This window comes from Ambystoma mexicanum, chromosome 14, assembly GCF_040938575.1.
Source record: "Ambystoma mexicanum isolate Mex_15411 chromosome 14, UKY_AmexF1_1, whole genome shotgun sequence".
Lineage (NCBI taxonomy): Eukaryota > Metazoa > Chordata > Amphibia > Caudata > Ambystomatidae > Ambystoma > Ambystoma mexicanum.
Window position 1 is genome coordinate 434810291 of NC_090940.1, and position 13261 is coordinate 434823551.

At 45.0% G+C, this 13261-nt stretch overlaps 1 protein-coding gene across 4 annotated transcripts in view; it reads right to left on the minus strand.

Annotated features, from left to right (window-relative positions):
- Nucleotides 1-13261, minus strand: part of LTBP2 (latent transforming growth factor beta binding protein 2) — a 1918131-nt gene that overhangs the window by 648202 nt on the left and 1256668 nt on the right. For all 4 annotated transcript variants that reach the window (XM_069637635.1, XM_069637634.1, XM_069637633.1 and 1 more), the window contains exon 11: nucleotides 1828-1992. In XM_069637635.1, the coding sequence (XP_069493736.1) occupies nucleotides 1828-1992 (165 nt within the window). The remainder of the gene's footprint in view (nucleotides 1-1827; nucleotides 1993-13261) is intronic.

Sequence of the window (13261 nt, forward strand, 5' to 3'; positions counted from 1 at the left end):
ATATATCTGCCAGTGCATCTTGCCTTTGATCTGCATGCCAACCTGTACCTACTGTCAATCTCATGCTCACCTTTGCCACTATCAGCCCTTCTCCTTGAACCTACAAGCTCACTTGTCACTGCTTGCCTGTCTCCTTCACATTGCAGGTCCCATTGCACAACTGCTACAATTTGTTTTTCCTTAATGTGGATCATCCTCCTGAAAACTGTAAAGCTCCCCCATGCCACTGCTAACCCATCTCCTACCAGAGGCGGCTCATCCATGATTGGTGACGAGACACCGGCCGCCCCCTATTATGGATGAGTCAAGCCAGCCCAGTGAAAACACTGAGCGTTCCTGCAGCTGCATTAAGATGCAGAGGGGGCGCTCCTGGGCTGTCTTTAAAGTACACAGAGAAACGTGGTTTACTTTTGACAGTTCTACAGCGCCAGTGCACATGTCCAATGGGCCATGCAAGACCAGCGTTGTTTTGCTTCCCCAGTCTGGCATGGCCCACTGAGGATGCAGCCGGGGCTGCTGTGGCCTGATGTGCATATGGGCTATTCCTGCAACTCCCTGCACATTCACCTGGCCTGCGGTGGCGTAATGGAGGCACTCTGGCTCCAATGAGCGTGTGCAGGAGCCATGAAGCTCTCCTTGGTTCCTGCTTTGTGCTAAGCGGGAGCATCAAGGTGTTTGTGGCAGGCTGCATGAGGATAACCAGTCTGTGCCATGGTTGTGGTGTGTGTCTGTAAGTGCAGGTGTGAATTACATAGTGTATGGTGTATAATATAAGTGCACATGTGAACAAGAGAGTGTATGCAGTATGAGTGTGTGTGTGTGCATGAAGGAGTGAGAGTTTGCTCCATGAATGTGTGCTTGCTTGCATTTGTTCCATGCCTGAAGGCATTTGATTGACTGATTTGAGGAGTGGGATACTCATTTGGGCAGCAGCCTGTCTGGATATATAGTTTTACTGTGGCATGGAATGTTATGCTGCACATCAATGGTAAAGCCAGCATAGGTGTTATTACATGCTTAGACTATCCTACATTGGTGTAACCAGTCTGGACATTTTTCTTACTGTGACCTAGCTTTGTTTAATGGGCATCAAAGGTAAAGCAAACATGAAAATGTTATTATGTGGCTAGATAGACCTACATTGGAGCAGCTAGTCTAAATATGCTTTCTTACTGTGTCATGGGATTTTGTACTGGGCATGGATCTCAGAGCAAACATAATTGTTATGCCATGGTTAGATTGACCTTCATTGGTGCATTGGTGCAGCCAGTCTGGACATGTTATCTTAGTATGGTATGGCTTGTCCCTGCCAGTGCCCATCCATCTCTTGCCGGCTGCACGATTACACCTGTCAGTGCCTGTCCATCCTCTCCATCCTGCACACTTGCCAATGTCATTGCATACCTGTCTCTTGCCAGCTGTAAACATACATGTGTCAGTGGCTGCCCATACCCTGCATGCTGCAAGTATGACCCTGCCATTGCTCACCCATCTCTGATCACCTGCAAGCTTACCCATGTCAGCACCCTTCCATACCCCCATACTCTCATGCTGCACACTTGCCACTGTATATTGCAGGCTTCCATGTGTCAGTGCTTATGAATTTCATGCATGACGCACACGTGTCCCCGTCCTCGCTCACTCATCTCGTGTCAGCTGGAAACATACACGTGTCACCTGCAAACGTGCCAATGCCATTGCACAGTTATCCCTTGTCAGCTGCAGGCTTGCACCTGTCGGTGCATGGACACGCTATGCATGCTGCCCATCTCTTGTCAATTGCAATCTTCTAATGAACTACATGCATACAGAAAGGGGGCAGGTTACCTGTGCCAGGAAGCGGGCATTTCTCACACCTCCTGCCCCATGCCTTGCCAACGCGGCTGCAGCAGCATAGCTGTTTGGAGATGCGCCGGGACAGCGGCAAAGAACACGTGCTCCTTCCAAGCGACCTGAAGCATGGACCCTGCTCCATGGACAGTGCCTTGTCAGCTGCAAGAGAAAACACAGCTGTGTGAGGGGGCATCACCGCGACCAGGTGGACAGGAAAGTGGGGGCCTTGGCACACTAGTTAAGTCATTTTTTATTATAAGGCGTGAAAGGGCATTTAAAAAAAATGTATTTAGTATATGAAAGCTGTGCGAACAAGGCTTTTTATACATATATTGTACAGAAACTATAATGTATTTATCCAAACATTCGTATAATTATAGTCAAAATCATATGTAATCTTATAAAGAGTCGTAAGTAACCATGAATGAACATTTTGATTATATGTTTCCAATACTCGTTAGTAAGCCTCATACAGAGGATGATAACATCAATCTCGAACACTTACTAACAGTTTCCCAGACGCACATCAGAGAAGGATAATCGCGTATATTAGTTGCATATCATTGCCTTCCTTCAAGTTGTGCCAGGTGGACAGCTTTGTTGCAGAATTCACACAAGGACTGTGATACCTGGCTAGGGTGTTCATTCTTAAATTAGTTACACCTGTACAAAACAATATTAAAAGTTTTAAGTTCTTAATTACTCCTTCTGGGCGTAGTCCACACCATCTGAATTCAATAGGAGTGTTGTTCCAGCCCCAGTGACTTCAATAAGAGTCTTGTTCCAGCCCCAGTGACGTCAATAGGAGTTTTGTTCCACGCCCCAGTGACTTCAATAGGAGTGTGGATCCAGACCCAGTGACTTAAATAGGAGTGTTGTTCCAGCCCTGGTGACTTCACTAGGAGTGTGGATCCAGCCCCAGTGACTTCAATGGGAGTGCTGTTCCAGCCCCAGTGACTTCAATAGGACTGTTGTTCCAGCCCCAGTGACGTCAATAAGAGTTTTGTTCCACACCCCAGTGACTCCAAAAGGAGTGTTGCTACAGCGCCAGTTACTTCAATGGGAGTGTTGTTCCACACCCCAGTGACTTCAATAGGAGTGTTGATCCAGCCCCAGTGACTTCAATGTGATTGTTGTTCCACGCCCCGGCTACTTCAATAGGAGTGTTATTCCAGCCCCAGTGACTTAAATAGGAGTGTTGTTCGAGCCCCAGTGATTTCAATGGGAGTGTTGTTTTAGCCCCAGTGACTTCAATAGGAGTGTTGTTCCAGCCCCAGTGACGTCAACAAGAGTTTTGTTGCACGCCCCTGTGACTTCAACAGGAGTGTTGTTCCAGCGACATCAATAGTTTTGTTCCATGCCTCAGTGACTTCAATAGGAGTGTTGTTCCAGCCCCAGCTACTTTAATAGGAGTTTAGTTCCAGCCCCAGTGACTTCCAGTGTCGGGAGACAGTTGAGTTGAAATCTAATGCCATCCCTTCTGATGCTCTTGTTGGGGTTCCTTTCACACATGGGGAGTGTTACCCCGTAGTATAATGTAAAGAATATATTGATATGAAAGAGCTTCCATAGACAAGTCAGTCTTGTTTTGTACATACCTATCTGTGATGTATCTCATTTTAGTTGTATCTTTGTTTTTTGTCCAAATTGATTATAGGGTTAATCGTAGTGTGTCTTGCCCAAGTGATTGCTTCTAACTGAGTGTATTGTCTGAAGTAAAGTGGGAGTTTGTGTGCTCGCTTGCCGTAGTTGATGCAATTCTGCCCTGATATGTTCAGCAGGGGAACTCCCCGCACTACTGTCTCCTGAAGGTGTCTTTTGTGTAGCGTGAGCCATGCAGCTCCCAGGAGAGAGACCACATTCTCACCAGAATAAACAATACTGCCGACCACACGAAACAGAAATACTGCGTGATTGGAACCAGCATAGCTAGGAATGCGGACCGCACAAGAGGAGCATAGGTCCACACCTGGTGTAAAACAGATGCCTCGGTAGTGCTAGATACAGGGCACTAGAATAGGATTGCAAGATATGTTGGCATAAACTGCGAAAAGGCAACACTCGATACAGCACTCATGGCTGCAGAAGTAGTTGTAGACTGAGGTTGATAGACCATAAGTACAGCCACAATTACAGGTTGTAGACTAAGCGACAGAAGGTGAAGAATACCAAACAACACGCTGAGAGGCTCCACATGTAGCACACTGACAGAAGTAAGACCAGAAACAATGAAGTTAAACTAAGGACAGCGATATAGAGGTATCACACACAACTGAGACAAAGGGTTCTGCTGCCCCCCAAGCTCAGCAATAGGCCTACGGTGAACAGTCAAGAGGAGGAAAGAGCGACAGTGCAGCGAGAGGTCTGATACGGAAAGCTGATACGACAGTCGCAGAAAAATGGCAACAAAAGACAATACAACTAAGAACATGCAAACCACAATGGAAACATTTGCGAAAGGACAAGCTCACATAAGCGAAACTGGAAGTGGAGACAAAGAGGGGGAATCCACGTCGCACCCCAAAGAAACAACAGACTCAGGTAATCAACAGATCCTGAAGACAATTGCAGCACTGCAGGCCACACTGGAAGTTAAAATAGACGCAGTGGGAATTGATGTCAAACTACTGCGGCAAGACGTCAGAGCCCTAGCGGAACGTACAAACAAACTGGAAGAACAGGTCCAAGACAATACCACTGCAAGAGTGCAAACATCTAGAAAAATTGATATCCTGCTACAGAAACTCAAGCTGCTAGAAGAGCTGAAGATGCGGAGGGACGTGCACGTCGGAACAACATCAGGATAGTGGGACTGCTGGAGCGAATGGAGGGGTCAGACCCCACCACATACATAAAACACATATTACCGCAAGAAATAGGAGCTGGAGACCTAACAAAAGGGTTCATGATTGAGAGAGTGCACCATTCCCTCACCAGAAGACCACCTCCAGGCGCCCCATCCATGCCCATAATTGCCATGGTCTTTAATTATAAGGGCCATGAAAAATTCTCACCTTCTCCAGAAATGGGGGACAATACAGAGATCCTCGGTGAAGATATCAATATTTCCGGATTATGCATTCCCAGAGCAAAAGAAGATGGATCAATATATTGCAACAAAAGTTAGACTTAAAAAGGCGGGCCTAAAATATGTGCTAATATATCCAGCAAAACTGAAGGTCAAACATAATGGCAAGGTGCTCTTCTTCGAGACACCATCTGAAGCACAAGACTGGACGGATAGTGTACATGGTTGTGGAGCAAGGTCAACAGATGCAGACATGAGATGGAGGACGCTAAGGAGAACCGTGGGGCGAAGCAAGTTATGTTGAGAACATATCAAGCAAAAAAGCGATAAGATGTATAATGGAGCTAAAATGGGTGCCACGACAGCAAATGGATGCTGCTGTTGTAGTTGAAACATAGCAGGAACATGACAGAGCAAAACACTGAAGCCCAGTAGGGGATATGAAATACACAAATACACTACTACCCCACATTGGATTGTTCGTTATGGGTACTGAACAGTGCCTGCCCGTTGGGCACCAGAAGCCTAGTCTAGCGACTAGGAGTAATGGAGCGGAAGCGGGTAAGTCTTAGCATGCTCAGCATGTCTGGACGGTTCAAATTAGAGTGTGTTGTCTTGTTAATTGGGTGGGGAGGGACTCATACAGAGGGGGGAAGCCTGGTATAGTTAGAAATATACTACACATGATCCCAGTTGGAACTCGGGGCAGTTTTAAGGCCCCGCCAGAACCCAGGAAATTAATGTATGATGGCTGACGGAATAAGAATTATGACCTGGAAACTCCGAGGTCTAAATAACGATGTTAAACGTCAAAGAGTGATAGCATATTTAAGGAGACATAAAGTTGGGATTGTGTTACTACAGAAAACTCACTTGAATGCACAGAAGCAAAGGTTGCTGGCTAGTGCATGGGCAGGGTGATGGTGGGCTCCACATACTCATCATATGCAAGGGGTTTCTTATCTGGATGAATCCGGCTATCCCGCTTAAAGTACTAAACATTAAGACCGATGGCGAAGGTAGGATATCCATGCTGTACAGTATGTTAGAGAACCGGGAAGTTAGCATAATGAACACCCACACACCCAATCACAATGCCACTGTTTTCCTTAAGTCATTATATGCAAGGCTCGGCCTCTACAGAACAGGAGCTGTGATATGGGGCAGAGATTTCAATTGCACCCTAAATCCCACTATAGATAGGTCCGACACGAAGCACAAAAGACCGACCCCACCAGCCAAGGTTCTGAGTACACTCTTAGATCATTTCCAGTTGAAAGACATATGGAAGACACTGCATAGAGACAGCAGAGAATACTCCCATTACTCAGCCCTACATTAAGTTCATACAAGACTAGATTACCTGTTCACAGGGTAAGAACATGTGAAAGTTACAGAGGCAGAATATCAGGCTAGGGTTCTATCAGACCACACGCCCCGGTTTAAAAAAAATGGAAGATGTTTGTCCCAAGACCACCCATACCTACCTGGAGATTGAGAAGTGAATCATTGCTGGATCAGGCGTTTAATGAACACATTAGGAAAAGCACAGCTGATTTTCTGGAATTAAATGAGTGTTAAACATGTAGGCACAATCTGGGAAACGTAAAAAGTGGTAATTAGTGGCGTGATGATAGCTACAACAGGAGGGGTTCAGAAAACCATCACTAAAGACCTGGTAGATACTGAAAGTAAACTATTGGAAATGGAAAGACAAGGGAATGCGGGGAGGTAGATCTGAAGGAGGAAGTTTAACTATGCAAACCACCTAGAAAGAAGTCATGCATAAGGAGATAAACCAGGGCAATTGCTTGCCTGGCTGTATAGAAATAGGAGCGGCAGCTCCCCAATATACTCCATTCTAAACAGGATGAGGTAAATACTCAAACAGGCATTAATGGGGTTTTTGCAGAATATTATAAAACCGTATACTCTGACTCACATACAGAGCAAGCAGGTGAGCTGCAGGATGCCTTATATCTCATTACCCGGCCAAGATTAGACGAACAACAAATGAATATGCAAGATGAGCCCATAACCCTGGAGGAAGTAGTAGCCACTATAAGAACATTGCCCTCGGGAAAGACACCAGGCACAGACAGGTTGTCGGGAGAGTTTTACAAGACTTATGTTGACAGGTTGATGCCGCTCCTAGCCAGGGTGTATAATGAAGCATATGAATTAGGAATCCTCCCAGACAGTATGAGAGAAGCTATGATAATCCCGCTCCTTAAGCCTAATAAAATAGACACAGACTGCGGATTCTACAGACCATTATCTTTATTAAACCAAGATAGTAAAATTCTCACAGCACTACTGGCCAATAGACTTAGGAAAGTGATACCCAAATTAGTAAACCAGGATCAGACGGGATATGTCCCAGGGAGGAGTACTGCCAAAAATGTGAGATGGCTACACCATGCCATCCATAGTACGAGAGATAGCGAGGAGCAATGCGCTGTTGCCTCATTGGATGCCACTAAGGCGTTGGATTCTGTCCACTGGGACTGGTTACATGCCACAATGGTTAGGATGGGAATAGGACTGCACTATATGAAATGGGTGAAGTTAATATACAGTCAACCAATGGCTATGATTAGGACAGGTACCACGCTTTCAGACAAATGGCAGCTGCATAAGGGGACGGGACAAGTGGGCCTGCTGTCCCCTATACTATACATAATTGCTGCAGAACCCATTGCGGCCTTGTTGAGACAGAGGTATAATGACACCGTAATAGAAATAGATGGGATTAGGCACATACTATGCAGACGATATGTTATTGTACCTGAGTGACTCTGAGGTGAATCTGCCATATTTGTTAGAAGTGCTAGACAACTTTGGCACAATGACCGGGATCCAAGTAAATAAGGGAAAGTCATGTATTTTCCCACTTGCAGGAATGGCAAATCTTGGAGAAGTGGATTTGCCGTTACTTTCCTTGCGGTGGAGCAAGAACTCCTTCAGATACTTAGGGCTGAACATATACCATGATCCCAAATTAGAACACGAGTCCAACACAATGAAGGCTAAGGAAGGCTTACTTAAATCAATGGAGTTTTGGAGCAATCTACCATTGAAAATGGCAGGAAGAGCGGCATTGCTAAAGATGGTGGTGTTGCCGAGACTATGCACTGCTTTGGGAATGTCCCATACAATATTCCTAAGTAATTCTTCCTAGAACTGGACAAAATATGCAGGGGCTTTGTTTGGCAAGGGGGAAGACATAGAGTTGGACTTCATGTATTGCAAAGGCCATACATGCAAGGAGGATTGAAGATCCCCAATTTTGAATTATACTTCCTGGCGTGCCAGTTGCAGTATGTAGTGCATTGGATGGCGGATGACCCTACTAGGGAAACCACTCTCCTACAACCAGCAATGAAAATGCTATTCCTTAGAGACTTGATCTGGACTCTCCCGACCGAGAACAGTATAGTCAGCCCAATTAGAAAAATTAGGAATACAAATATGGCGGAGGACCTGCAGGACCACGGGAATGGGGCAGCCAATATCATCGCAGATCCCCTTAGCAGCGATAATGGCAGATATACACGGATATAGAGCAAGTGTGAGGGCACTGTGGGAACCTTGCGGGATAGCTATGATTGGGGATCTGAGGAATGAAAATAGGCTGCTGGACTCTAACCAACTACAGGAGACCACTAGAATGCAGAAAGGACAATTCCTGTTGCACAGGATCATGATAAATACAATTAAGGGCCGGTGGCCAGCTGTCACAGAAGAAATCATAGGGTGTGAAGACACAGAAACATTAATAAACACCTCAGAGGGAGGGCCTGCAATTTCCAGAATTTATGAGGTACTGATAGATTGCGCCTCGAGGGTTGAATTGAAATGCAGGAGTAGTTAGGAGGAAGAATTAGGGAAAACATTTGAGGACAAAGAGTGGCATAGCATTGTACTATATTATAAAAAAGTATCTAGAAATGCCAGGCTGCAGCTAATTCAACTTTACGTCACACAAAGGGCATATCTAACACCACCTGCAATAGCAAAATTCAAGGGGGTGGGTAAGCAGGTATGTCCCAAATGCCTAGAAGAGAACATAGGTATGATACATATGTTCTGGGAATGCCAGGTGATGGAGGTATTTTGGAAGAGAGTAGCAAATAAAGTTGCCCAAGGAGGCATTAACCTTGATATCCAATCCGCGGTCGTATGTATGTTGGGCCGATTCAAGAGAAACACAAAACATAAACCTATGGCCAAACTTAAAGGCCTAATCTACATACTAGCCAAACACAGCATAGCCATGCAGTGGAAAGCCACCAAGTTACCAAGTATTGACAGGTGGTGGGAAGACCTGAGGAAATGGACAACTGCAGAAATGGGAGCGTGGGAGAAGGCACTTGGGGAACAAAAACAAGAACTGGGTACAGACATTCTCCAATGGATTGCCCTAACAGTGACATTATTTAACCAAGAGGAAAGCGAGAACGCTACCCAAGACACACACGGCTGGGGAAACTGGAGTAAATATAGAATAAAGCTTAAACTATACACAGGCAGTTTAGGGGGAGGAAGGTTTGGAAGTTAATTGGGGAATGTTTGAAACAAACTTGAAATATATGATCACTTGTATTGATGTTAGATTACAAAAACGAATAAAGATATATTTTTTTAAAAGTACACTTTATCAAGGCATAATAATATAAAAATATAAATATATATAAATATATATTTCAGTAGAATACATCAAACGTGTTTTTGTTGGGGTGTTCCCTATTACGTCTTGAAATCTCTTTTCTAGAGTAGGACCATATTTCAATATGGGCTTTCAATAGCCAGATTTACATAGATTCCATCCTAGCGTGGTCACGTTTGGCACTAGTGCGTGCCAAATGCAACCGTGCTAGGACCGTATCTATGTAGATCTGGCTATTGCAAGCCCATACTGAAAATGGCCTTGTCAGTTTCTTACGGAAGAAACCTAAATGTCCCCATATTCATATTTCCACTCCATTTGGTGCATATAATGAACCGAGTTTAGCCTATTTTCTGGTACTATTGATATTAAGGATTGGCAGGTTTGCCTTGTATGTAAAACTCCATTGGGTAGCCTGTACACTTATTCACATTCCTTTTCTTTGACATTTATATACTTGATTAACAATCATATGTGGCAGTGTAACCACTTGGACAGCTAAACTTGCCTTTATTCGTCCTGTTTTAGGGTGGTCATTTAGTTCAATCTATTTTTATTAGTTTGACTTTGTTCTCTTTTTTCCATTTAATGCGGGGTCCCCCCACACCCTTATCCCTGCCCCTTGCACCTTTACATATCTGTTTTGGCCAACTGAAAAATATGTCAAATGACAAGTATCAAAATTCTTTAGGCAAAACCATTATCTACCCTTTCATCCTGGGTGCTAAATGGAAGAGAGGTTTGGGTCGCCGATAGCTTTCCTCTTCGGGTCTGGAATGTACATCTATGGGCTGATAAGGGTATCCCCATACTCTTCCTGTTCTTGGAGCCATAGTTGACTTTCCTGTATCCGCTTCAGGTTTTTCTCTGCTAGAGTATGGGGGACTCGAGGAAATTAAGTTATTAGTTGTTTGTTCTTTGCAAATTGTCTGGGAAACTAGTCCATGAGATATATTCATACGGGTCCTGTCTGGTCTTGAGGATCTGGGGATATCACTCCCAGGTCCTGTGAGGATGACCTTTAGTCAAATAGCCACGTCTTTCCATTTGACTATCCCTAGTCTGAGGTGTTGTGTTTCTTTTCTTTCTTGTGGAGTAGCCCCCTTTGTGTCATTGATTCCTGCAAATTCGGAGTACATGGTTTAAATCATGTGGCATGTACATCGAAAGGGAACCAACTTTCTGTATGTTCTACTAGCTTCAGGGAACCACTGTCAGAGTGGGTAAAGCCATAGCCAAGGATTAACACCTCTGATATACATACAATGGCAACATTGAGGGAGAATTTTCATGTGACGTTAGCGCCAATTTCAAAAAAGCAGATAGATGTGTGTATCTCCAGCCACACTATTAATGGTCAGAAATGACATCATGTGAGATTTGAGCCAGATAGTTATTCCCTGAAAGTTAACATTCCACTAGCTCCTCATATATTCCCCAATATGTTTTAGCCTGAAGAATAGGAGTGTGTTGGATTTTCACTTGCAAGTACATTTCCAGTGACTTGTAGATGCCTGCTGGGCCTAGAGACCCAAGCTACTCCACACTGATGAGGCCCAACAAGGCCGAAACATATTTGGGGATGCCTGTGGTCTCATGCAGAAGGGATGTGACCTAGCAGTTCGGGCTGGACTGCCCCTTTTGGGGTGGGACCAAGCCTGATTTGCATATGGTCTTTCCCCTTCTGTAATGGCTTGGCAGGCGAAGAACGATGGTCTGGAGGGTTGCCCAGAGCAATGCCAGAGGTTAAGATTCATTCTAAACCTTCCAGCCATCACCTCTTTGTTTTTGCTTTGTCACCCCGAGTGGGACGGGTATGCCCAGACGTGGGTCCCGTGCCTGCTGGGCCTAGAGACCCAAGTAACTCCTCACTGACGAGGCCCAACAATGCTGAAACATGTTTGGGAATGATTAAGGTCTCATGCAGAAGGGATGTGACCTACCAGTTCAGGCTGGACTGCCCCTTTTGGGGTGGCACTAAGCCTGATTTGCGTAAGGTTGTTCCCCTTCTGTAATGGCTTGGCAGGCGAAGAACGATGGTCTGTAGGGTTGCCCAGAATAATGCCAGAGGTTAAGATTAATTCTACATTTTCCAGCCATCACCTCTTTTTTTTTTATTGGTTCATAAGGCCCATCTGCCTCTTAGCCTTCTCAGTCTCGGCAGCCGATTGACATTCTATGGTCTCCTCAGACCTGTAGCTTTCTCCTGTGTCTTCCTCAGCCCTCTCAGCTGCCATTGACGGTTGGTCCATTGGCGCGTGTGCTGTGGTGTCCTACAACTTCAATCGAGGAGCTTAGTTACTGCCATTAGGTCCATGAGTGACAGTTGCCTAGAATTGCATATGTGTAGTGGGTATGCTCTTCCAAACCAACCCCACCATACATGTGCAGTTCAAGTGCAGGGTATGATGGAAGAGCAGGGACTCTCTTGCCTGACTCAAATTGCTCTTATGTATAACCTTCTAAGTATGTTACAGGGGAATAACTTAATGGGCATCATTACGAGTTGGCCGGTATTCTGGTGGTAAAACCACCAGAATACTGCCCAACTGAATTACCATTACCGCCACTTAGTCCAGCAGTATTACAGGCAGATTACGAGTGGCAGTGGTGGTGTAAATCCCCATTGGGACTCTTGGGGCTTTTTTGGTAGAATTACCATGGCGGTAATACGGCTGCGGTAATTCCACTGATTTTACCAATTTTTCAGCAGAGCGTTGGAGGATTTACCTCCAGCCTAATGATGGAGGTAAATCCTCCACTCCAGGTCCATACTCGTAGAATGGCGGAGCGGGAATATTGGCGGTAATTCTGTTACCGCCAGTTTGTTCCTGCTTTGCCATACTTGTAATAAGGCCCAATGTATTTTGGAATAGCTTCGCGCTTACAGAGAAATGCAGCATATTCCGAATAAAGAGAACAAGATTGAAGTTTGTCTATAGTAAGACTGCAATCGAGTTGATAAAGCTTTTTCTTAGTTCTAACGCGATTATGAATTAATTCCCATGAGTCCGACCCAATTTCCGTTATTCGGGATTCCTGGAAATTTGCCACTTCTATTACAGAAGAAACCGATTTGTCCATCAATGCGGTGTTAAGGTCACAGAAGAGAGAATTTGCAGGAGGGCTGATGGGTTTTGCATACAGGGATAGTTTTTGCCTTTTGGGCGATATCAATCCCAATTCGTGGCTATTACACAATTCGGTATGGAGTCCATAGCGTGCCTTCAAGAACATCAAGCCTAGATCAAAGAGAATAGTCTCAAGGCCTTAGAGGAAATATTTACGCCCCAACAATTAAAAAATTCACCAGCCGTCACTGGGATATACAGCAAGAAACAAAAAACTGTAAAAAATTCAATGGGAGCAAAGTGACATTTCTGCAAATGAGGTGCTTCCGGAACCAGAGATGGTTCCCCTCAAGTTTTAGAGTGGCAGGGAGGCTGTTCCAGAGTGAGGCCCCAGCCGAAGACGGACAGATCTACCCCCAGCTCGTTTCCTTGAGAAACATGCTTACCCTCACATGTATTAACCCGCTTGGTAACATATAGGTAGGCTTAAACCAGTTTTGCCTGTTGACACTTATTTGATGAGCCACCGACACTCCCCACCTTGTTGCATTTGTGCTCCGTGGTTTGCTAACCTCCAGCCCCCAACCACCCGCCCCCCCCTGAAATACTGATTTCTAGTGATGCACTGCTTAATGTATTCGTTTGAAGCCAGTAGGGCCG